Below are 26,141 nucleotides of genomic sequence, written 5' to 3' on the forward strand. Positions count from 1 at the left end.
CGAAATGTTTTTAGAGGTCATCAAAGGTCAACCAGCCCCCCCCCCACCTTCTTCAAATCAGACAACATTGGTGTCAATCAACTCGGCTGCGTTTGTGCTGGTTTGTGCAGCAAAATTTTTTGTTTGTGCTGGTATCATTCTGAAGATATTAAGAAAAATGTTCTCCAGGGGTCATCAGAGGTCAACCACTCCCCTGGCCCTACTCACATTTGGAAACATAAATAAATTTGGTGTCAATCAACTGTGCTATGTTTGTGCTGGTTTGTGTAGGAAACTTTTTCCATCTATACTGGTCTTACAAATTATAGCACTATAAACTATTATTAGTTATATAAATAATAAGGTCATCAAAGGTCAACCAGCTCCCCTACCTTCTTCAAATTAGGTAAAATGGGTGTCAATTTACTTGACTACATTTGTTCAGCAAAAATGTTCGTTTGTGCAGCTAAAATTTTAAAGATATTAAAAGAAAAGTGTCTTGTCCAAATGTGAGTAGGGCCAGGGGAGTAGTTGACCTCTGATGACCCCTGGAGAATATTTTTCTTAATATCTTCAGAATGATACCAGCACAAACGAAAAATTTTGCTGCACAAACGGAGCACAAACGTTTGACACCAATTTTGTCTGATTTGAAGAAAGTGGGGGTTGTCCAACTTCACTCAGGTGTTAGCCGTTTGTGAGCTCGAGTCTTAGCTGCTTCGTTTTGGACCGAACGGTTCCCTGTTTGCTTTTTAACATGACAGCAGAAACAAACCAGGACCGCATTCACACTCAACACTTCATTTACATTTATATGACAACAAAATAAAACAGAGTTGTTTTTATTTACAACATCCTCACAAGCTTGAAAAGTAGGCAATATTGAGGTTGTTATCTTTACATGCAGTACAGTTTTATTCATAAACGCACCAGTCATCTGTTCTGACAAGCCAGAGATGTTCAGTTTTAAGCTAACCATCTAGCTTATTTAGTTGATTACATTCAGCTCTGAACTCAATATTTTGTTTTGAGTAGTTATTTTAGATGTAGAGAAAATACTTTACATCAAAAATGTCTAGTTTGTAAATTAAATATTTCTCCACACGCTGTCTTGCTAAATAAATAATTAGTTTAAAGTTTAAACTGAAGGCAAAATATTTAGCTTCTGTTTTAGCTTGCTATCTAAATAGTTTGAAACTGTGACATTTGTAAGTCAATAAATGACATGGTAAAAAAGTGAATCATGTTTTTTTCCCCCTCATATGACAAACCAAAATTATTGATGTTAAATTTTGACTGTATCTTTTCAAACGGCACGGACGTTTCAAATCCAGAGACAAGGTGTTTCTAAACAGAAAATGTTACCGTTTGTGTGAATTGGGATGCAGTTCCTACAAAATGAACTGGTTCTTTAATCTACAACAAAAGAAACAAAAAAAAACAAAAGAAAGAAAATATTTCAACCTGAAATCAGATTTGTGTTACTGGCATAAACCTTTGCATGAGATTGATTTTGCAGTCCCTTGACCTGGAGCGAAAAGCCTTTTCTATTTGGTGAATTATGATTATGAGTCCCCAGGAGAAAAATGCAGAACATCTCAGCCCTGTACTAAGAAACCTCAATTTGAGGATGGAAATCTTGGTCAATATTTGGTGAACCACATAGACCAAATCCATGTTTGCGTTTGTTTTTTCTCTTTTTCTTCTTCTGTCTCCTTTCTGTGCAGTCAGTAAACGTCTTGTTACAATTTTAGACGTCTGTCAGAATCGGGCTTCTTCGCCTTCTTTTAACAACACATCAAACACAGACCTCATGCATTTATATTTAATTTTAAAAAAGAAAAAGAAAACCCACTTTCTTGGCATGATGTGAAAAGTGCAATTTCCAAACAAAATAATTGCTGCAACAAATAATTGTCATGAGGATATCATCAAACAAGCAACACATTCGTTCCAGTCTGCAGTTGTTGGTGCGTCGCCGGACAGCGGGAGGCGTCGCACTCTGTAATTGGTGTCTAACATGGCAGTGAAGTGCTGAAAAATTGGCGCGGACCACACTGACAATAGTTCAATCAAACGGCAGCAATTTCATACTGTTTTTATGTTCGAAGAACGGATGAATCATAAAAGCCTCCCAGCCATATTCGCAACAATAAAAGTCGCAGGCGAGTCAGGAGTGTTACGTTTTATTTGGTCGTTTCTTCTCTCTTTTTTTCAGCTTTTTGTTCCTCTCCACAGGTTAAAACCCATTATAATAGTCATAAGAAATAAAAACACTTTCACATACTGCATACAGAAATAATACTCTCGACACACAGTAAAAACAGTTGATTCAGGCCCAGCCCAGTGCGAGATTTCACAAAAAAAACAAAAGAAAATTGAGGACTTCTGAAAAAGGATGAAGGCCCGCGAAGTCTTTAACTCGCTTGAGCAGAGATGGTCAAACAGTTACAACAGTAGGCACGTACGTACGTACGGACATACAGGCAGAAGGAGAGTTGAAGCATGTTTGTGGTCCCCCCCCAAAAAAAGAAAAGAGGAGTTGGGGAAAAAAAAAAAAAAGAAGCTATTGAACATAAAATTGGAAGTTTGGGTGCCCCAAAGAAACATTAGGCTGAAATTTCCACATACTTTTACCGAAATAGCTCAACTTTTAATCCTCAAAAGGCAAAGAAACTCTTTGACTGCACCCTGTAGAGAAAATATTTTACATTAAAAATGAAGGAATAGAGGCATCCAAACGCATGCCTCGTCAAGAGTCCAGTGAAAACCTAAAACAAGCATCTATCATCTTAAAGTAGACTGTGTCAACGGCCACCTTGAAAGAGTCTCTATCCAGTGTTTAAGAAGGTGGCCAGTCATAAATATCCTTTTTGACTGCCGTATAGAAAAAACATGAGCAGGGAAGTTAAAAAAAAAACCTTTAGAGGTCGAGTGTGAAACATCTGACTAGTGAGTCACAGGAATTTGTTCCAACCAAAACCTTGCGAATTGCATCTGTGGATCATTGGGAGTTCAGCTCTAATGAACACCTGAAAGAGACCACCCACTGCTAAATACTCTCAGGCTTCTGTTAATTACATTTAAATGCCTTACATAATAATAATTGGGATAATTTGCCAGTAGATAAAACAAGTTGGCGCTCAGAGGAAAAGTGGTTGCAAACTTCCTGGCTTCCCCTTGCAGTGTTGTGATGTAGCACTCGTCTGCTTAGAGATTTCCACTGTGTTTGCTGGCCACACTCGAAATGGAATTATTGAAAGCCTCAAAGTGATTTGAACACCGAAGATAACCTGAGTGCAAGCAAAAATGCTTTGTGAAGGGAGGATAAAGAGGAAAAAAGAAGCTATCAAGTCCAACATGCGGGAAAAATCAAATATTTCTTAAATCGGGAAAGTAGTTGTTCTGTCTTTAGCAGCAACTACCATCAACAGGATGTCAGCCTCAATACTTTTTTTTAAAAGGTCTTAAATTTCGTATTTTTTTTTTATTTTCTTGTGGGACTTTTCTGTCAGGCTAAAGTTTGAGTTACAAGAGACATCTTCATTGAGGCAGTTGAAGCTACCACTAACTAGCTGATAGCTTCACAGCCAGCCAGCCATCCATCATGGGTAAAGTGCAAATTTACTGGTGATTTGTCATCTTTTGTACAGCTCTTCAGGTCTTAAGTTTAATTCAGAATGGTCTTAAAAAGTCTTACATTTGAGTTGGTGACGCCCTGATCAAGCTTTTTGGGATAACTGTCAGTTTTTTGTAGAGACATTCTGTCTTTGCAGAATGCTTGCAATTCAGCCACACTGGCAGGATTTACAGGAGATAATTATTTCATACAGTCTTTGCAGCTGAGTGAGCTGAGGTTTTTGAATTACACATTACGATTAGTATTTCAAACCAAACCAACCGAAAAGGGAGGAAATACTTTTTTACAGTCCTTTCAAAGATTGATAGACATTTCTTACGATAAACACTGTATTGGTTTATCAAATGAACAAGAAAAAGGCCGAAAAGATCATCTATCTGTAGGAGGAAACGGTAATAAATAATATAGCACCTCCATATCTAAGGGCCGATCAGTTTATTCAGTCAAATTGATTTGCAGCAGGCCCGTACCGTACACCAACCCCCCCCCCCAAAATGTACAAACTGAATGAATAGCTTTGGCTAGAGAGGAAGATGACAAAGGTAATTGAGTGTCAGTAACTAGACGGAGCAATAATCACGAACAAGCGGCTGCCGCATGCTGTTGAGTTCAATGAGGGAAGCGTGTTTGAGCCCTGGACTTGATAACCTCGCTGAAATCTGTGTTTATTTTCCAGACAGTTGTCTGCAGGAGCCGGCGCTGTGCTCTTGGAAACCAATCGGCCTTTCTTTCGCGGCTCCTATTCATTTCGTTTTCATTGTTATTGGAAGAGAAGGGGAAAGCAGATTGTGACCTTGGGTGCCTGCGCCGAAAGAATTAGAAATGATATTCACAGTTTTTTGGGAGGACGAGCATTAAGCTTCTGCACCTGCTGGCGAACGCTCACAGGCGTGGACTTTTGTCCGCGTCCCCCACTGGAGTTCGGCCGTCGCTGAACGGTCAGCGAAAGGTCAGCGAAAGGTCAGATTTAATCATTTGGTGCCAGTCTAATGGGGCCAAACAAAGGTCCAGGCAGGTGTTTCACTTTCATAAACGCTAAATAATGTTTCTGGCTTAGACAGGAAGCTGAGAAGCAATTGTAGCAAGCCAGAAAACCATACGTTTGGAACATCCACCTAATCGACCGCAAGCAAACAAAAACTGAAAGTGATAAATAGAGAGCCACATACAGTAGTACTCTAGGAGTTAAATAATAACTAGCTTGCCAAAGTAAAAACTGAATTGAAGCAATTTAAATCTAGTCTTACAGAAATGCTTCTAATTTTCCCTGGAGAAATGCAACTGTTGGGGAAAAAATAAGAACATTTTAAGTCAAAGTGCAGAAATCTGCCATGTTTAAGGGCACACTGTTCTTCCTCTTCAGAAATTCAAATGATCGATTTTATTTTCCCTACCTGACAAAGGTTTGTTGTTTTTTTTCTTTTTTTGTTGTTCCACAGCTTGGTTAGTTTACCCCGAAGGCTTTGAAGTAATATATTTCCTACCTCCATCACCATCCCGCCATGCTGTTGCAGTTGCATATAGCATATTGATTTATGTTATTTACCCTGTCTATTTTATTTTATTTTTTTCTTGACAGACAGAGAAGTGAATTGGATTGTGTCTGCATGGTTTTCAGAAACTGGAAGATGGGAACACACAAACTAGCTCCCAACACAGACAGATTCATAATTCAGATTCACCTAGGAAAAACAAAAGCAAGAAAAAGAAGAATTACACAGTTGGAGCGTATTAATAAATCTAAGTAGATTTGGTAATGACATTGCTTGCTTTTTTATTATTATTATTATTTTAGTCCTCACGTAGCAGCTAGCTGAAATTGCTAAGTTGATCAAGCTAGGCAACAAAATAATTGTTTAGTAAACTTTTTGCATTTATTATGTTGACACAGTTCAGCGGCTTATGTTTTCAATAAAGCTTAACTTTATGACTACGTCAAAAGTAGTGAAGCCTCATTTATCATTTTTAGTTTTTCTTATGTATGCAAATCTAGAAAGAAGCACAAACCTCAATTTAAATTGTGACGTATAGCGCCCATCAAAAAATATCGCTGGAATTGGACACAGTGGGAAGTTATGCATAAATCAAACAAAATTTTGTGATAATACTATATTAATAATAAAGAGCAAATAGCTACTTCTAGACCAATCACACATTGGTTGAGTGTTATTGTACCAAAAAACTAAGACTTGTTATTTTATATTAAGGGAAATACTTCAATGACACGCGACAAACAAATCAAACAGCCTCAGTATAAAGAAAAATGTTCCTTTTAGAAGCCTTCAGCTGAAATCCACTAATCAGTTCAGTCTTGACACACTTCAACAAAAAGTCTCCAATTAGTGTTAATGCTGAGAGAAGAGCTAACCAATTGATGCTACACTCTCCCATTATCAGCTGTAGACCAAAATCAATGCATTGTACATTGGCTCCAACACCCAAACAGGGCATGTTCCTGAAATGCAATTCAGTGTTTCCAAATGGAATTAAAATGCTAATTGTAACATAATAACTTTACCAGCTAACTCAATGTCTAAAAGTAAACGGGGAAAAATAAGCATGAATGTAAGCATGACTTTTAACAGATCCAATAAACTAACTTTGGATAAAATTAACCAAGCTTTCATTTTGTAACAGTCAATTGCAACATTACTGTGAGTACTCTGAAAGGGGTCAGTGCTTTCTCTACTGATTTTCGTCAGGCGACACGCTGGCCATCTTTGCATTTCGTTATTACTGTAAATGGTCCGGGCATGTCTTTAAATGAAGTTTGTCAAATAGGGCCGGAGGGACTTGACTACCTGTCAGCTGCACTCAGGACAGTGACTTGTGGTGACGGACTGCCTGCTGCCTACACGCGCAGAGACTCATCAGGACTTTCTTGTCAAAGTGTAGGTTGTCAGCTCAGGGGCGACGAATGGCAGCTACGCTTCTTAAATCTGACAGCCAAAACCAAGAATCAGACATCCCTGTCAAAGACATCCCGAATAAAATGTGTCAAGCCTTTTTCTCACAGCTAGCAAATTAGAAAACCAAGTTCAGGGAAAGTGAGTACGGGGAGTATTTTTGTGTGTGTGTGCAAAAGCAAGCGCTTATTCATTCTGGGTCAATCCGCAACAGAAGTGATTACCAGAAGGAAAAACATTCCCCCCTCTGACTGCAGGTAGGAAAGTAATCATCTGTGAGAAGCACAAGAGACTTCTTTTATTTCGAGTCATATTTTAGGGTCCTCAATTATTAAATAGAAAATGACAAGAAATGTTTTCCAAAACCAAATCTCTGAAGGAAAATTCAAATCTAGCCTAGGCAGGTTGCTGAATGGCAGCTGGAAGGGGATACTTCACACAGGAAAACTTGTGACTGAAGCAATTTCCCCAAACATTTCAATCATCTCAGACTCCTCGATGCATTTTTGATCAATGAAAACAGCAGCCGCCCAAAAGTAATGACTATCATAAGAGAGCACCTGCTTTAGCGTGTTGACATACTGAGGCGAGGCATTAAGTGTTCACTTGCAATCAAAGTTCCAAGTCTTTATATTTTGGTTGCTTGGTTCATTTTGACTATTCATTTTTCTCTAGTCAGTAAAACAAAACATGTCTGTTTTGTGAGTTGGTTGCTGTTTTAGATCTTTGTTTTGGTCAATTCATGACTGACTTTTCTGGGATTTCAATTCATACCTTCTTTAACTTAAATCTGAAACTGCTGCTGCACAACTTATTTGGCGGGTTGTATGACCGGTTGAATAACTCACTCACTTTCTGGTTAAAGAATGAGTGAATCGATGGCGCCCAATGTTCTTAGCTGACCGTGAGAGGTTGCTTACAACCTCTGCCTACATCCCCCTAAATGCTGTTTGGTTCTGGATGGGAGTTTAGTAAAATTATTAAAATGCTATTAGACGTTTTTTCGATTGATATTGAACACGTGCCTGCTTCGATATCATTATTGATTTATTGTCCAACCGTTTCTGCTCATAGTCCAATGCAAGGAAATTCCTAGACTCATCTAATTGATTTCTCTACCAACCTCCTTTAGAAACTTGTGTATTATTGACCCTCTTCCACTACTACCTACTCGGTGTGGCTCGACTTGGCTCCGCTCAGTTTGAGTCGTTCTCCACTTTTACTCCACCCAGCTTTGTGTGGGTGGAGTAAAAGGCAATCACAGAGTCTGAAAAATACCCCAACCTGATCTGTTTATGACGCAAGCGCAAAATATCTCCACCTCATCCTTAGACCACATTGTTGATTTCAGAGTTGCCATTGTCCTTAATGCTCCAAATACGTTCACTGGGTTTTTTGGAATCGTAGGTCTGATTCTCCTCAGGGTGTTGCTCTCATAATGCCTCTAGTGACCAACACCATTTTAACGTTGTGTTGGTCATAGCTGATATCAGGGGAAAACACTTGGAACTGAGTCGAGACAAAAGGACATCCAAGAGGAACACATTGCCAAGTGGAGTGTTAATGCATAGCACTGAAACCTCCAAAATATTGTGACTGCGATATTGCACATATTAATGTGCAATATCAGTTAATGAAATGTACATTGTCTCTGTGAAATAAAATAAATAAAAAAAAATATATGCTGTGTTTTGCAGCTCGAGATGAACTAGGAAATCGTGGGTACAAAATAATTAGGAACCATTTGTCATGATGATCTTTTCTTTCAGCAGCCATTATGGGATACTGTTTTGTGGTTTCAGACTTTTCATTCTAGGGATAATTGTCTTTTCTTAACTGGCAGCCATTTAGCAAATCTTGTGGCCATTTGAAACAGCTTCAAAACTTTTAGAGCTAGGAAGCCGTGGGACGGCACATTACTTGAAATCCCCTAAAATGATTTGGACCAGAACAAAATGTGTCAAAAAGAAAACAATTGCTCCACAGTTAATAGACTCTGCCCTAGAACAAATGCCACTTTATTTTTCCCCTCTCCCGCCCTGCGGCACTTCATGGGTGTTACAGAACTGAATGCTCCCCCGATGCCAGGACTATTCATGAGAAAATGCCCCAAAAACTAAGTTGGTGAGAAGTCAACGGAGAAGTGAAGAACGGCCAGGTAAACAAGATGTGAGGAGGGAAGGCTGCAGAAGCAGAAACACCCTCAGCAACGAAGGTGATAAAGAAACGGTGCAGTCAGCAGCTGTAGCCGCTGGCACAGAACTACAAAAAGAAACGGAAAGGGAGGAGACCTCAGCTCACACAGGCTCTGAAACTTCACACATTCAAAAAAAGAAAACAGGACACAACATGCGTCTGGATGTGAGCCGACACAGGAAGCAAACCCACTTCTGGGCCAAAGCACGGCATCGCCAGGTCTAATTAATTACCCAAATATCTGATTACTTTGTTAGCGATATGTTACCCCCGCCCTCATCAGGAGGCTCAGTCAGAGGTATCTCAGGGGTACACAAGAGAAAATTATACATAAATCTAACTCAGTTTGGTAATGACTTTACATTATTTAAATAAAATAAACTGTTTTAAAGCAAGAATTAGCCCTGGTAGTTTGCTGACATTGCTATTACTATGTCTCATGCTAGCTAACAAAATAATTCATTAGTTATATATTTAAATCCAGTTAAGCTACTCATTTGTCTGAAATAAAGCTTTAATTTACAACTTTTACCATTTCGGCCTGGTTCTTTTTTTTTCTCCATTTTTCTTATTTGTGTTCAAATCCCATCTAAATGAGCGAGTTCAGCAACTAGCGAGAAAAAAAAATTTGACTAGTACTAGATATTAAGGGGAAGGAACAGGAAAAATACTTCCAATTAAACTGGTGATTTTAATTGAGCTTTTCCATGACTGTGTTCCGGTGACAGAATCTTTCTCATATTTCAAATTATTTTCAGCTAATAGGAAGACTGTCGGCTATAAACCAGTAGTCTGTTTCAGGTGCTCACTTGCAAAACAATCATGTAACAAAGAGGTCATTATGAAATAAGCAAATCATAGAGGCTGGTATGAATCGTCCCTCTGATATTCAACACTCCTGAGGATGAGATGTCTTCACGGCAGCAGGAAGTTCAGCTCCAGGTGCAAACTAACATTTCCCACAGCAGTTTCACAGAAATCCTGTGAAGAGTGTGTGAGCAATAAGATGATCCCGGTGTCAACAGGAAGCAACGTTGGTTGGAATGATTTGGAATACGTGAAAAGCCTACAAAACCTTCATCTGGAATGCAAATTGGATGCAAGACTTTGATGAGAACGATTGGTAACAACAGGAAACAGACCTAAAGCGTGAAGCCAACCAAAAACAGCCAGACAGGCTTGGATCAAATGTAGCAAAAATCAACCAATTTGACTGTGTAACTTGGCCTAAACGTCTCAGCTAGTTGCCTGGCAACTCCATGGTGGCACATGTAGAGGAGCGAGCTGCAGATAGCAGGATGTTGAAATGTCTTGAGAAGACCAAACTAGGAAACACAATAGGGTGATTTACAGTTAGGACTGTATGAAAAAATTTAAATGAATTTGAAATGTTGGTGAGGTAATAATCAGTTCAGAATAAGCAAGGATCCTCCTAAAGCTTACATTTCTTTAATTGAGGTTCTATGAAGTTATTATTTAATGTTTAAAGATGCCATTTTGCAACTTTGTAAGATAGTTAAAAACAAATCATTAAGTTATGTTAGCTTGTGGAGAAATGTTAGCCTTCTGTAAGCAGTGACAGGATAACGCTACAAAAAATAATTTTTACTATTCTCAAAATCAGAATCGTAAAAAAGTCATTTCAGAATTTCAGTCAATTCTAACCAATATCTGAATTGAGTTTTTTTATTTGAATAAATCTCACAACTCTGACTTTTGCAGAACTGATTCAAATCTCAGAACTTTGATTTTTTTTTTTTCTTAAAATGTGAAATTTTTTTCAAATCAAAAATTGGAATAATGTAAACTCAAAATTCTGGCCTTGAACTCAGATTTTTCACTCAAATCTCAGAATTCTGACTTTTTTCTTAGAATTCAGAATTTTGACTCTAATCACAAAACCTTCACTCAGAGATCTGTTCTGTTTTTTTCCCTTAAAGAAGCAGCAGCAGAGAGAATTTCACAACGTATCAAAATTAAATCTGTTTTTTTTCTCTACAAAATGCCAGAATAAGTCATGTAGTTGCTTTACAGTGACAAAAAAAAGTGAATTAAAATCTAAAACCCTTGGCAGGAGCTGAGCTGTCTTAATTGGGAAATCTTCCTGAGAGCTGCATCCAGAACATCTTTAAACTGAGAACTCCACCAGCATAAAGTTCTCTGAACCAGATTCAGATTCTATGAAAACTGTTCTTTAAATAAAGCCTTCCAGCATTTAGCGAATTCTACGGAGAATATCATATAACTCCCATAATAATAAAATGTATTTGTGTTCCCACCAACGCTCTGAGCGCTGTTCTGCATGTGAATCCCTGCTGCCTCCGCCCGGCGCAGCGCGGAGCCCAAAACCGCTTATTTGTAAGCACCTTTTGTCCGAGCGCTGGGCGGCATTCTTTGGCAGGAGAAAGGAGGGGTGGGGGGGGCGGAGGGCTCCCCGTCCCGCTTCCTGTGCCGCCGCGTTGCCTGCCAGCCCAGTGGATCCATCCAATCCCTGGCATTTCCCGAGGAATGTGACTGGAATGCTTTCTACTTCTGGGGGGTTTGCGGGGGTTGACGCCCGGGTCGCGGTTTTCGTCTTGGATTTCACGAGCGGCCTAGAATATCTATCGAGTGGATTCTCCCATAAAGCAACAAAACTATAAAAGAAAAAAGAAGAGGCTTTCTTCCAACAATGAGACACAGATGCACACTCACAAGCATTTGAGTTTTTCTTCCTTTTTTTTTTTTCCTTTTCTTACACGATCTGGAAATTTAGGTCAAATCTTGTTTAACGCACCGGCTAAACGGTTCAGGGGAACCTTTAAGAGATATATATATATATTAAAAACACTTCACAAAATAAGGCACTCCAATTTTCTTTCATTGTCCTGACTGATTTCAGTCTGTAAGATGAAGCTGTAATAAAAAAAAAATTTAAAAAATGGCCTGATCCACCTCTGCATTGTCACAATGCTTCAAAGCAGCGGGGAGAGATGAAAGCAGCTGATGGGAGCAGGATGACAGAAGATCAAGATGAGGCTGCTGATCTGGATTCTGCTCCTTCAAAGGGACAGCAGTAACACAGACGAGACGCAGGGAAAAAATAAAAAAGGAAAATGAAATTGGCACCAGCCGTTGGTTCACAGGCAGATATCCCACAATCCATTGTATCACTTTTTCCCCTGACTTTCTGCTCTCCAAAGCACCAGGCTGGGGTAGAAAGAAGAACTACAATGCCTGCAGCTTCCTACCCTCCGTGGGATTTTAATTTGAAAGGTTCCAAGTTCTCATCCCAACAAAAAAAATAATAAAAAAAACAGTAGTGAAAATGGTCCTGGACTGAATTGCATTGGCACCTGATTGAAGTTGTCCCGCAACCACCACCTTCTTCAAATTAAACAAAATTGGTGTCAAACGTTTGTGCACCAAAATCTTCATTTGTGGTGGCATCATTTTAAAGATATTACTAAATGTTTCCAGAGACCAACAAAGTCAACCAGCTATTCCACATTTACAAAATCAAACATATGATTTCAATCAACTGGGTTCCATTTGTGCGGCATTAATTTTTGTTTGTGCCGCTGATTTTCAAGATTTTTATGTCACCAGATGTCTCCCACCAAATTAACGCCAAATGTTTCCAGATACTTTTTGACAGCATCAAAAGGATGATATTCGGCAACTTAAAGAAAACATACTTAAAAATTATAGCGGCACTAACAAAAATTTGTGCTGCATGAACGAGCACAAATAGTTTGAGACACCGTATTTTGTTTGATTTTGTAAATGTGGAATGGCTGATAGACCTTTGATAACCTCCAAAAACATTAATTATCATGAATTAAAATTTGAGAAACACAAACGTAGCACAAATGCTTGACACCAATTACAGTCAATTTGAAGAAGCTGGGGGCGGGGTGATCAACCTCACTCAGGTATTGCTGGGATAAAGTCTGCATTCCATATAATCCACGACTGGGAATGAGATTTGGATTCAGAAACGATCGTCTCTGAGTTGCGTTGGCGACTTGAAGGGCTTGAGCCCCAGCGTCCTGCGGGGGAGGGCTCTCTCTTTGGTCACGTCCAGAGGCTTGCCGCAGGCTGCCCAGCCCAGGTCCATGAAGGGCGGGTCCGCCGGGTTGATGGGTGCGATGCGGAACGAGGGCAGCGTGGGCGAGCCGTTGGCGGAGCACGGGGCAGATCGGGAGGTCGGGAACGGAGTGGAGAACGGGTCGAAGGGTGGCGCACCGTCGGAGCTGCTGGAAGGGTCTGCCTTGAGGGCAAAGGGGTCGCAGTCTGGAGAGGGGAAAGGGTCGCAACTGGTGAAGGGATTGGTGGGCGAGGGCTGGTAGCCCAGGGCGTGGCTGTCTGAGCGGATGGGGCTGCGGCCACCTGCTGAGATGGTGCCACCTGCTGAGATGAAGCTCCAAGGGTCAATGCGGGGCCGGATGGGAGACGGGCGTGGCCGGGGGATGACGCTGACCTCAAGACGTCGGGTTTTGGGGCTCCATAGCGCCGGATTGGGGTGGAGGGCATAGGGTACGGAGGTCTTGTCCTCAAAGTCCAGTGTGTCTTGGCATAGTGGGAGATCTAAAACTGGGACAAAACAACAAACCAGTGTTATGCTTCAATAGAATCCTAAATAAAATAAAAACACTTTTCACTCTCGTTAAGTGTGGAACATTAACATGAAAATTATACGACGTCAAAAATGCTTTGCTAGCAAATATATATATATATACATATATATATATATATATATATATATATATATATATATATATATATATATATATATATATTGCTATTAACACATTAGTAGAGGTTTTTACTCTGATAGCCTTCTGTAATAGAATGATGTCATATTGCTGAAAGCAAGTGAATTCAGTTCCAGGTCCTGTTCGGTCAATTCCTCAGGTTTGTCAGTGAACAAATATCCTCCACACCAAGCAAAAAGTCTCTTTAACCGGATCTAATGGTTGAAGTAATCTACTCAAGCCTCTCTCATCTGATTTAGTCTGTTGAAAAATCCTTCTGAACACAAACCTGTGCTGTGAAATTGATCAAAAACAACAAGATGAAAGCACCACTATACAGCAACACAAAAAAAGAAAAGAAAAAAATGGAGCAATTACAAGTGAGGAATGTTGATGTAATTAGTCTCAATTAAGTGTAACATAGTGCTGTTTAACTAGTTGACAGAGCTGCAAGAGCAGCAGACAAAGCGTAAATTGGCGCTGACAAGAACATTAAACTCAGAATAAATCACCCTGAGTGAACATTTGCTGTTTCCAAATGTGAGGCGTCTGCCAAATGGCATTATTTACATCAACAGTTACCCTCAAAGGCTGCTGAGCTTTTCAGCTGACAAGAGCGAGCAATCAGGAGCCACACAAGAGGAGCAGAATATTAAAAACAAGAAAGTGAGAAAAATCCTCTGAATAAACATCTCTCTTTCAAGCGCACGCTGCCAGGCAAACCATGTGGCAGTCTGTCGCCTGCGTCATTCCAGTCAACAAGCATATCAGGGTTGTTTAGCTAAAACACACTTGGTTAATGATGTGTGATGTTTTTTTTTTTCTTGTCATGTAATTCAGGGTTTTCCCTAATTCAAATTCAAGACTGTTTAAGGCCATCGTGAAGGGAATTTAAACCCTTCAACTGTAATGTACGAACTTCGACCAGCCAACTGGTGATAAACTTGTACTCCAGAATCAGCAGCTGCCACAGCAGTGGCATGCCAGCCTCAACCGTCTCCACATACACACAAGGAAGAAGTCTGGGTGCCACTAAACAGAAAAGTCCCACAAGAAAAAATCCCATAGAGTATACAAGATTAAATAGTTCTTCCTGTCAAAACAAAATTTTAAAACTGTCACCATATATTAAAGGTAAACTCACCTTTTACAATAAATGTAAGAGTTTCAGGCCTAACATCGAGATACATTCATTGAAGACTTTCTGAGGATCTGAAGGTGCCATGTAAGGTGTGTATATGTTTTTGTGATATTTAGTTCCAGCAACCCAAAAATTTGGAGAACATTCGAACCTGTTTTCAACACAAGGGTGTTACCACCGGTGGGGCGTCAAAATTGGATCGTTTGCATTACTGCAGCACAAATTGAAATGGGTGTAAAGAAAATCGATGCAACTGCCTGAAATATTACATCATGCACATTTTCTTTTAGCTTTCATAGTGTATTTCATGTGTTTTCATCACAAAAGATAACTCTGCAAATCTGCATGATTTTGCAATTATCTCCCTTTATAAAATAAAATCTGGTCAAGTGGAATCTACTAAAATGTCAGTGCAAATCCAGATGTTCTCAGAAGGCCTCGTGGATTTGACTGATTCCAGTTTTGGCTGATACCAATTTTTAATTTTTTTGTCAAAAAAATAGGAAGGAACTTCACAATACTTATAGTCAGAATCTGAATACAAATGCATGCTGCACTTTTCATATTTTTAACTGAAAAAAAACAACAAAAAAAACCATGAGAACTATTCATTATGTTCCTCCTACTCCACAGTCATAAACTACTTTGTGTCTGTCTAAAACTCGGAGACAAAACGGCGAGGAATGTGGCACAAAACGCACGCAGCAACGTTATCAAATGCATAATGTGAAGACTGTTACTGAAAGTCGCAGCGGTTTCACACAAACCCGGCCAGCTTTCCAGCAGACAGACTGCAGATTAGCAGTCTGGAATCTGCTACAGTTCCATCCAATGTGCTGCACTCATCCTGCGCTATTCAATGAAAGAAAACTCCAATCTCAGAAGAGCAACAGCATTTAAAAAAAAAAAAACCTGGTTGATAGCTCTGCTTTGCCAGTATTAGCAGTAAAGTACAGAGAGGGCCAGCTGTTACCTGAGATATGCAAATGGCTGCAGAGAAGCTTTGATGCTAATGAAAAAGCTCCTGCAGCAACGAAGTATCCCCTGTGCTGCTAAATGGAAACAAAAATTCTCACTTAAAACAAAGACAATGATAAATCCATGTGTGTGTGTGTGTGTGAGGAGGAGGAGGAGGGGGGGACATTGTTATGCTGCGGTGGTACGGGACTCAAGGTTAAAGCCGGATTGGGATTTGCGTGCGCGGCCGTGTGGAACGAACTCTGTTAGGGGTTGCAGATGAATCACGGAGCTAAATTAAAAACCCGAACCCGAAACCCAATCTGGGCGAAGAGCAGGTACTTAAAGGAAGTACTCGGCTGATTTAAAATGGCACTTCCAATAAGAAGAGAGCTGGAGAAGACAAATTACAAAACAAAACAAAAAACACTAGTGAGAATTAAAACAGCAGAGGTAGAATCTTATTATTATTAGATCAAGCTCAGGAGGCTTTCTGGATCTTCAGCAATGGATCTTAATAACTGCCTTAAAATGATTAGGACTCAACTAATGTTTCAAATGTAAAATTAATAAATGCTGCTTTTAACAGTTTTTTATGTAATAACTTGATTTTCCGCAGCAGAAATACAAGTGATAGTGTTTAGGATCTACGTTTTTGTCATTAAATAGGAAATCATCTTCGTTTCTAGTTTCTTCAAAAGTTATTTCAAAACCTAAAAACAGAAAAAAAAATCTTAAAGTTGATATAAATATTTACACAAAGTTTAGAGTTTTTTTGTTTATTTTTTTTTTTACAAGATAAAGGTTTTTAAATATTTTTTTAAGTGGCTGGGCCAGACTGTAAAAATGGCTTACAGGGGCAGTAGCCCAGAGCGCCAAAGTTTTGGTGGCTCCAGAGATTTATTTTTTAAATTTATATTTACAAATGCATGTGTTACAAAAATTGTAGTTTACATAAATCTAACCAACCCATATCAAATGAGGTGTTTTAATAACATACATTTTGAGTATAAATGACATGAGTAATTAAATATTTGATTCTAAATTCTTTTCAGGATTACTGTAATATGTAAAGTTGACAACTTGCACCAACTGATGTGTTTTCATTTATGAGTAAAATACATAGAGCACCAAAATTAGCCTCTATCCTTCTAAATCTGGCCGTGAGCGCAAGGCATTCTGGGTAAATAAAACCAAAACAAACACCTGTTCGAATGGAGTCTATCGGACTATCAGGTGTGATATTATTTATGTGGATAAAGGTGTAACAATAGCAAAGCCATAACAACAGCAGACCCCCGGTCTAGGAAGTGAACCCACTGACCCAGCTGGGAGGCATGCAGGCCGTAGCTGGACCTCCTCCTGCGGTCGGGTCGGTGCTCCCAAGCCTCGCTGCCCAGCTCTCCGTTGCTAGAACCAGAACTAGTGGTCCAGTCCGCCGGGACGGCGCCGTCCTGCTGCTGCAGTAGGGTCCCCGGACTCGGCGGGCCGCTGTGGTGCGTCTGCGGCGTTCGGGGACCGGACCTTTCGCGAGGGTTGGGCGGTGGCGGCGTCAGGGGCAACGGCTTTAGCTCCTGGTACTGCAGGGCTAAATCCAGCAGAGGCTTGGGGAGCGGCTCAGAGGTGGAGAAGGTGATGAGGTCGTCCACCACAGGGGGGTCGGTTATGAGTGGCCTGGGAGAGGAGATCTCCAGCTCGAAGGAGGAGCGTTCCTCCGAGGCAGGGGGGTTAGTTCGAGGGGGAACCCTGGGGGGAACATCCAAGCCCCGACCCAGCGCCACGGAGGACAAGAGGGAGCCACAGCCTAGCAATGCCCGGTGCGTATTCTTGACGGCGCCGCCAAGGAACCCCCTCTCTGGCATGGGGGAGCCTGCTGGGGAGTAGCCCCCCTCCTCGCTGCCAGAGTCTCCCTGGGAGGGGGGGAGGCGGAGGCTGTCCTTCGACGAGGAGCCTGTAGAGAGAGAGAGAAAGTAGGAAAGGGATGAGAGACAGAGAATAATGACTCCACGCATTTATAATTCATTCAGCTTCTGTTTCTAATTCACACTGCCAGACTTGGTTGAGTCTTAAATGGGCAGTATTATTAGTTTCCAGGCACCTAGGGCCATTTTAGCACAGTGAAGTTACTATATTAATTGTAGTGGTTAAAAACCTAAATACGAGTTAAAGTTTTAGTTTGTAACTTAACGTCTTGAAATTGGGACTCTGTCACTTTAATTCTTTCTGCTCTTTCTGAAACTCCGCCTTTGGAAAGTCATGACAACATGGCTCCTCGACTAAACCTTTAACAACATTTTTACCAGCGTTGCACTGAGCAGTTGCTCCTACAGTGAACTCAGCTCCACCAGGCGCTTGCTAATTGGTGGCTAGTCTGAAGGAACTGAGTTGGAGAGGAGCTGTGTTCACTCACTGCACAGCTCAATGGTTGCCATAGAGATTAAATGATTTCTCAAACATGCACAAAAGAATCAAAGCAACACTCCCAAGTATGTTTTCGATGATGGAATAACAACAAGACGTAAAGCTTAAAAAAGTTTATGTCACATAGTGCTGCCCAGATGGCGGCGTTACCGTTCTGAGTGGAGGCTGAGGTCGGCGTGGGAGGGCGGTACTCCTCAAAGTCGTCCATGGCGTCTCCATTCTCGTTGCTGTCCGACTCCAGCAGCTTGGCCCTCATCGATAAACTGGAAGCAGTCAGTCAAGCAGAATATCTTAGAACGCCTAATATCAGCATCAGTCGCAACATTGGGAAAAAAAAAATTGAAACGATGTGCTTGATCCATAAAGGTAGACTCTGTTCAGTCTAATTCTAAGTGTTGTTCTCTACACAACATCATGCTTTATTATTCATTATATTTAGAATTCCTAATTGCATTTTCTGAACCATTGAAAGATGTTTTGTTGCAGTTTATTTTTGCATGTTTGACAACCCATTGTTTTTGTCTATTTCAGTTTTTGTATTATTTTACATTAGGTGTTATTCTCCTAACTGCAGTGACTGAATAAGTTGAGGTTGTGTTTACATGTTTGACCAAGCTTCTGAAGCTGTTGGTGTATTTAGGTGTGCTGTGCAGGTGAATGTATCAGATACATTTGTAATTTAGCACAGTTATGTCTGAAAAAATATTAAATATTTTTTATACATCCAGGATAAATGAAGATAAATTTGGTATCTGTATCGTACCGGGAGTGAAAAAAGTGGCTTGTGCATCCCCAGTTTTAATGTTATTTCTTTATTTCCTTCATTTACAGTTTGAACTCAACATGTCACATGGTGATATAAACAGCAGTTTTGAATGAAAGTTTGTGGTCTGTAATAAGGAAGGCAGGAAGCATTTCTGGTAGCAGTCAGTGATGGAACAAATTAGAAGAGGCCTCTGACTGAAGACCGTCATTTCATCAGGCTGACACACTGACAGCTCAGTTTCCAGGCAGCATCCATTATGATGGATGGAAGAGAAGGTTTGAACTTCCTTCTTCTCTGTCTGTAGTCACAAAGTTTCACTTTCAACTCCATTGTGATTTGTGACAGTTGTCTGCAACAACTGTCACTATTTCACCTTCGATGGTTGCAGTTTAGGGTTGTTGTTGTTTGTTTTGGGTTTTTTTTTTAGCTTTTTGATATCCTAGTTGTAAAAACAATACCTTATGTAACAAAATAAAAACAAACAAATTCCTTCCAGCTGCACAGCATCCAAAACCAGAGGGAATAAAAGTCTGAAAAAACAACAAACCAGAACTAACATAAAGCTATTTCTATATGCAGCCACTGTGAGCAGCGCAGCTCTAAAACTGTTTTATGTTTGTTGAAGTATGTAATATGTGATTTTTTTTTTTTTTGCTGTTGCTTAAATACATATTGTTAAAAAAGAAACGAGCAGACCAAGAGTAGGACATTAGTGGTTTAAAGCGTACCTGCTTTCCTGGGGACTCAGCCGCAGAACCTTTGGGCTTTTGGGACTCTTTGGGCTCTGGGGCCTCCAGTGTGGGTTCAGCCTCAGGTCTCCGTTGGACTGCTTGTGAGACGGGGTCTCTAATGACCGGACCGGGGTCAGACAAAACGCCCTGCTGTCGCTGGGACTGACTGGAGAGGCCAAGAGAGAGACAGAGGACACGAGATCAAATTAACGCACACCGGCCACAGTTTTTCGACATTTTTCTCTCATTTTGCTTTTGTATTTCTGAGGCCGACGGTGACATGCAACCTTCAAACTGATAAGAACCACACATGGTTCACAGGAAAGGGGGCACTGGTGGGACTTCAGCTCTAAGAATAACTGAGATTCCATCTACCAAGCTCAAGTGACACATCTCAGCTCTCCTCACACCAGCAGGTCTGCGCTGCCAGCAGGGTGAACAACAAACAGTAACACAGAGGATGTCTAAACCAGACCGTCTGCAACAACTGTCACTGCGCTAAACGTTTTAAAAGGACAGAGTTATGTATTTTCCAGGAACAAAGTGCCATTTTATAGCACAATAAAGTAACTATTTCACCTTCAGTTGTTATAAAAAATAAATAATAATGATTATGAAAAAAAAACTATTCAAATATGACTAATTGCTGGATGCTAGTCTGAAGGAGCTGAGTGGGAGAGGGGCAGCTCTGTGAGGTGCAAGCTTGGAAATTTTGAAACTGCAACCTAGTGGAGGAGCATCGTCCACGAAGAAGGAGCATAGTCCAACCAGGCGTTTTGTGCCATGGAGATTAAAGGTTTTCTCAAACATGAATGAAAGAATGAAGGCAGCACTACCAGAACGTTACATGATACAGCGCCATAGAGCCTTTTCCAAGAGCTTTTACCCCTGTTGGTCTTTCCGATTTTAGACTAACGGGGGCAATAATGAGCTGGCTTTCTACAGCTTAAAAACACAATAACACATTTTTGATGTTTTCTCTCCAGAAATTTGGCTTATGTGCTGATTAACACAAATGCAGCTCAAAGAGTTTCTCTGTAAAATATGTAGTGTTTAGAGCTGGCCAAGTAAAAACAAAACAAACAAAAAAATCTCCAGATTTTTTTATATCAAATTTGATTTTCAAAATTTTTTTCTGCACTGTTTTTCCTTTAAAACTAAAAAAAAAATTCAGGTCAACTCTGATCTTTTCTCTGTGTTGATGTTTCACATTAAATTCCACATAAATATGTTTAAATTTGTGGTTGCCGTGTGACATTTGAATGAGAGGTATGAATACTTTTGAAATCCACTGCATTTCCTTTTCTTAGTTTTGTAGATACTGATTCTAGCTGCAGTTTCTGCACTTTGTGTGTTGGGCTTTCGACACTTGTCAGTTTGTTTTTCTTGTTATGTTCACAAAGTGTGAAATAACAATAAATAAAGCAAAACAGGAAATGACAGGCTGGCCTTAATGACATAATCCATTCAAACAACTAACTGAAACAGATCATTTTCTATGCACTTCTTTAAACATTAAAACTTGTTCCATGTGGAGTTTTAAAGCTCAATACAAACCTAAAGAAGCTAAAGCAAACCCTTCCTAATAAGTAGGAAGGGAAAAAAGCATCTCCGAAAACACAAGTTAATATCAATTTACACTATGATGATGTAACAAGTGAGCCAGTTATACCTCCAGGATAAATGAAGTGAGCAGCTGCCACCGTTTGTTCCAAATCCAGCTGTAATGCGCAACATGATTAGCGCCACACAGTTAGGAATCAAGCCAACCTCTGGGAAATCTGCAACAGTCTTCCAGTTCCAGGATGTGGTTTAAGTACAGGAACGCTTCCGGAGGACCGACCTCCGAACCGCGGCGCCACGTAAACAGAGGAGGAGCAGGAACATCGGGCAAATCTTGTTTTCCAAATTTACAGCATGTACCCAGGCAGGGGTAAGTCCGCCTTTTTACAACCCGGGAGAATGACACGCACTTCAAATATTGGAGAAATAACTGTCATAATGGCAACAGTAGAGAATCTTGTTATTGTGACTCCAAAATTCATTTCATTTCAGTAGCAGAAATGAAAAGGCTCAGTAGATAAACTGTGTTACGTTAGAGGCAATCTGGTTGCCTTCCTGACGTGCGCCGATGCATAATTTAGGAAATTGACTCGGATGGTTTTACGTGGCTCCCATCATATTCCATATTTTTATGTGCATTAGAGGTTTTTCCTTTTGTTTTTGAGATTCCACAAATAAAAGGTCAGGAACTCTAACGTCACAGATGGGCTATAGGAGGAGTCTGCAACATGTGGATCTTTAGACCAACCACTGTGATCAAAAATGCAAAAAATAAAAATAAAAATAATAATTGCTTCATAATGTAAAAGTACATCTTTTTAAAAAGTTGTTTTCATTTGATTTATGCAAAGATTTTTCACAAAAATGTTACTGATAGAGTAAGGAATATTTATTTTGATAAAGTAACTTTGATAAAGGACATACTTTACTTCTTTTGGTTTTAAAGCATGTTCTTTTGTGGTGTAACTTCTACATAAAAATGTTCTTTTAGGAAAAAAAATTGCATAAATGTTTGAAAAACAAACAAAAAATTGTTGATTTTTGTCATTTTAATAAAGAAAATTCTTATTATTGATCTTGATAAAATAAGACAATTTGCTTAATGTCACCTTTGTGGCTCCAAACACATTTTGTTCAACTGGACAAAATGGCTCTTGGGGTTTTTACGATTGCTGTCACACTTGAAATAAAAAGTGAAATAACTAATGAAGAGCAAAAATCTTAATCTAATTCTGCCCCAAAACGCACAGAAAATAAATTGAAGCAGAAATACTCACTAGCTTCTAATATGTACCGCTGAGCTCGGCAGCTAAATTACAAATAGAGCTGACACATCAAAAATGTGGGCTGGTTTGAATTTCTTATTATCTCATTTGTCAGATAATGAAACAATGGAACTGATCTGAGCAGAAAAATAAAAGTTCTCCACTAAAATATCCAGAGATGAAAAAAGACACTGCTGGCTTCGAAGAGGAATATGTTCTGAACATATTTTAATGGCCGCCCCGCTCATAGATCAGTCCCTGCTGTTCAAGAGTCATTTAGAAATAAAAAAAATAATAAATCACACCACTTATTAATAATGAAGCAATATGTCTACTAGATGTAAAAAGCACTTTTGCAGGTTATTTTTTTTGTTTTCCAATTTGTGCTGTTATATCAATTCCTTCAACTATTTTGTTATTAAAATTGTCCCTTTTGGAATTGTTAGAAAATACAAAAACATAAACAACATAAAAAGATCCTGGAAAAAAATGGAGCACATGTGTGTCTCCATGTTTCTGCACAGGAAGTGTAGCGGAATGGCTCCCCCTGCTGGATTGTGGCAACTGCAGACAGAAGAAACAAGAGGAGGTCTACAGTTTGGGGGAAGAAAAAAAAGAAGTGCTGAACGGCTCAGAGGAAGTCGGATAATAATCGGACTGGAGCGGACCGTAGAAAAGGGAAAAGGGTGTGTGAGAGAGAGCAGGGAGGATAGAGGGCGAGAGGGAAAGAGGGCAGGGAACCTAGGGGTGGAGTTGGGGGGCCCACAGGGACACAAGGGGAATACAAAAGATGTGTGTTTAAGACAGCATGAATGGAGATGGTGATCACAAATGGAGATATTGCAAAGACGTGGGCAGAAGGAAAATGACCATACTCACGTTGGATTGCACGAAACCGTGGGCCAAAGGACGGCGAGGAGCCCGAACCCAAATCCGGAGAATTCCGCCTCTTTTCCAGGCCTGGGGATGCCTGCACTGTAATTTTATGGATGAAATCTGTGCGCACAGACACAAAAAAGTTTTTTTTTTAATTGATAAAATCACACAAGTAGCTTAATACAATTCATGGTGCTGTTTGAAAGGTTGTAACATTTTTTTTAACCTGCCTGTTTCCTTGAGAATGTCAACAATTTCAGCTGCATTATTTTACACTACTCCTTGAATATTTGGCTTTTCTGCTTTCAAAAACTCATACTTTGTAAAAAATGTTACAATAGTGCATGACAACTCAAAGCATAGATGATCAAATGAAAAAAAAAAAAACTCTCCCAAGAGCCATCTAACCAGTTTACTGGTAAGTAATGGTGGAGCAGCCAATTTTAAAGCTGCAAGGTAGTAAAATATAAGTATTCTGAAGGTAAAAAGTTTGGATTCAAACATGTTAAACATTTAGTCTTTGCATCCAATTTCAGGGCTCCTCTCCTGAGACTGCCAGATTGAGGAAGTTCATCTTTCAAGGTGCTTTATTTGCTCTGACTCATGTTCATCATTATATTCACTGAAACAATTATTCATAAAGAAGATCAGACCTTTTAACAGGAATCCAAGAGTTACTGGAGTGAACTCAAGCGAGTTTTCTGTGGATACCTTCAACATGTAGTACGAAGAGAGAACGAGACAAATATGCAAAACAAGCTACACAAAGCAGTAAAAAATGAAATGATGTTATTCTGTAAAAGAGATGAAATTAGTAACAAAACAAAAGGTCAAGGCAAGATGGCAGACACAGTGTTGGCATAATGCGAAAAATTGATCAGTTCCAGATTATGATCTGGTCACACTGGGCTAAAGAAAATGTTATATAAATTGGGGAAACAAGCTCAAGGGAAATGTGACTTCTGTTTTTGAGATGAGACAATGGAGCATATTTTATAGTTCTGCACGACATATAATGTTGAGAGAATGAGACTGGGACGTAATTTAAGACGGTAAATACCAGCTGGCCGTGCAGAAACATTTGGACTAAGTCTGTAGGTCAAAATGTTGCTCTTTTTTGTTGCAACACCTTACAATTAAATGTATTTCAAACATTTTTGAGAACGCATAAAACTACATACAGCTCCACATATGGTGTTTGAAACTAATTACGTTAAGTCAAACGTGCAAAAGGAACTCAAGCAGAACAAAGGCACAACAACAACTGCCACGGACAGGAAATGAAAAAGCAAAAATAATAAAAGGGTTCAGCGCGATACGGCTCGGAGGAAAACGAAAACACCAACTTTAGTGGAAGGGAAGGTATCTAAAAAGAAAGAGCCAAAGGCATTGACTGGAAGCGCCAAAGTGAGAGGCCAGTATATCTATGGACAGGAAGTGTTGAGGCGTGGTTGGCTCATGCTCCCCTCTCATCAACCCCTACACCCCCACCCACCACCACCACTGCCACCGCCGCATCACCGCCCTGCTGCTGCCGCTGCTGCTGGGAAAAGGGCTGACCACGACACACAAACACACCGACAGGCACACACAGACAGCGCATTTACGCATGCATGCTCGGCCCAAAATACACTCAGACTCGCAATGAAGCACTGGATGGAAACTGCTGCTGGCTGAGTGACTCTGCTGCAGCAGAGGACACATCGGCCGAGACAGTCAGGTGAGAATACTGGAGAAAACAAGAAATTGCAACCAGATTTCCTTCATTTTGGGAAACCGGCGATCGGCCGATACTTAAAAGTGCAATCGATCTTACCCACTGATATTATCAAAGGTTTGACTGATGGACCTGAATGTCTGGGGTTAACAATAGTCACCTAACTGTTGCCAACTCAGCAACTTTCTTGGTACAGTTTGAAATATTTCTAACAAAAATGACGATTGCTTAAAATTGAAATCGGTAGGTCAGGGTTACTTATGGTCGTTGGCCTGAAAATTGCAATCGGTGAACCATGAGATGAGACATGAGATGAGACAATGTGAGATAAGCCTGGTGGGCATCCAGGCTTTACTTGCCCCCATCAGGCTAAACATTGTTTGATCGTTTTAAATAGGGTTGATTTTTTTTCAGAAACAAGAAATAGTGACAGAAAGGATGTACTAAGCTAGGTTTATAGTTGACGCACTGGTCTGGGAACAAAGGGGTGCGCACCCATTCCTGCATCTGCTCGTGCACTTCTGAATTTTTTGTAACTTTTTAACATTTATTAACACAAAAACACGTGGGCTGCTGGTGGACGGCTGTAATGCCCATAGCACCGGGCTTAGCAAGGTTTCTAGAGAAAACTGTTGCTCAAAGTGATCAACTCAATGTCGGGACAGTCACGGTTCTAATCCACATCTCACCAAAATGACGGTTAGACATGCCCGACAAACAAAAGAACCCTGTAGATTTGCAAGGCGATTCGAAGTTTGAAGCTTGTGTTTTCAATAAAACCGAGCTCTAAAAGCCAAAAAGCACATGGAGATGGAAATACCTTGTGGCATGCTGATCTTCTCGCCGTTCTTGCTCTTGAGCTTGTGCTTCTTGAAGGTGCCCTTGCGCTTCTTGACGTTGGGTTTCTCCTGGTTCTGGTTCAGGTGGAGGATGAGGAGGCTGAGCTCGCGCTCGAACACGTCCTGCTCCCACTGGGCCAGCTGCTGCTCGCGCTGCCGCAGGAACTCTTCGTGGGACTTCTGCTCCAGAGCCGCTCGCTTCAGCTCCTCTTCGCGGCACCGCAGCTCCTGATGGAGGAGGAAACGCACCGCCGCCCCGTTAGGGTTATTCTGCAGGCTATCTCGCTGCAGGACGGCAGCGAGGTAGCCTGCCACACACTGGATTTTATTTAGGGGCATCAGTGTAATGCCAACATTTGCTAAGCAGCCGAATGCTAAGTTCGCTATCTTTACTTTAGCAGTTCAATG

The 26,141-nt window shown here is 40.4% G+C and overlaps 1 protein-coding gene across 1 annotated transcript in view; it reads right to left on the minus strand.

Annotated features, from left to right (window-relative positions):
• Window positions 1-2,149: 2,149 nt before the first annotated feature.
• LOC129378344 (mitogen-activated protein kinase kinase kinase 11) overlaps window positions 2,150-26,141 on the minus strand; it is a 50,839-nt gene continuing 26,847 nt past the window's right edge. The window contains exons 5-10 of the mRNA XM_055058657.1: window positions 25,715-25,961; window positions 23,181-23,297; window positions 19,471-19,639; window positions 18,127-18,239; window positions 16,880-17,506; window positions 2,150-13,296 (exon numbers count right to left, since the gene is read on the minus strand). Coding sequence (XP_054914632.1) covers window positions 12,695-13,296; window positions 16,880-17,506; window positions 18,127-18,239; window positions 19,471-19,639; window positions 23,181-23,297; window positions 25,715-25,961 — 1,875 coding nt within the window. The 3' untranslated portion in view covers window positions 2,150-12,694. The remainder of the gene's footprint in view (window positions 13,297-16,879; window positions 17,507-18,126; window positions 18,240-19,470; window positions 19,640-23,180; window positions 23,298-25,714; window positions 25,962-26,141) is intronic.

The sequence above is a fragment of the Poeciliopsis prolifica genome, unplaced genomic scaffold, assembly GCF_027474105.1.
Source record: "Poeciliopsis prolifica strain line A6 unplaced genomic scaffold, Auburn_PproV2 SCAFFOLD051, whole genome shotgun sequence".
Lineage (NCBI taxonomy): Eukaryota > Metazoa > Chordata > Actinopteri > Cyprinodontiformes > Poeciliidae > Poeciliopsis > Poeciliopsis prolifica.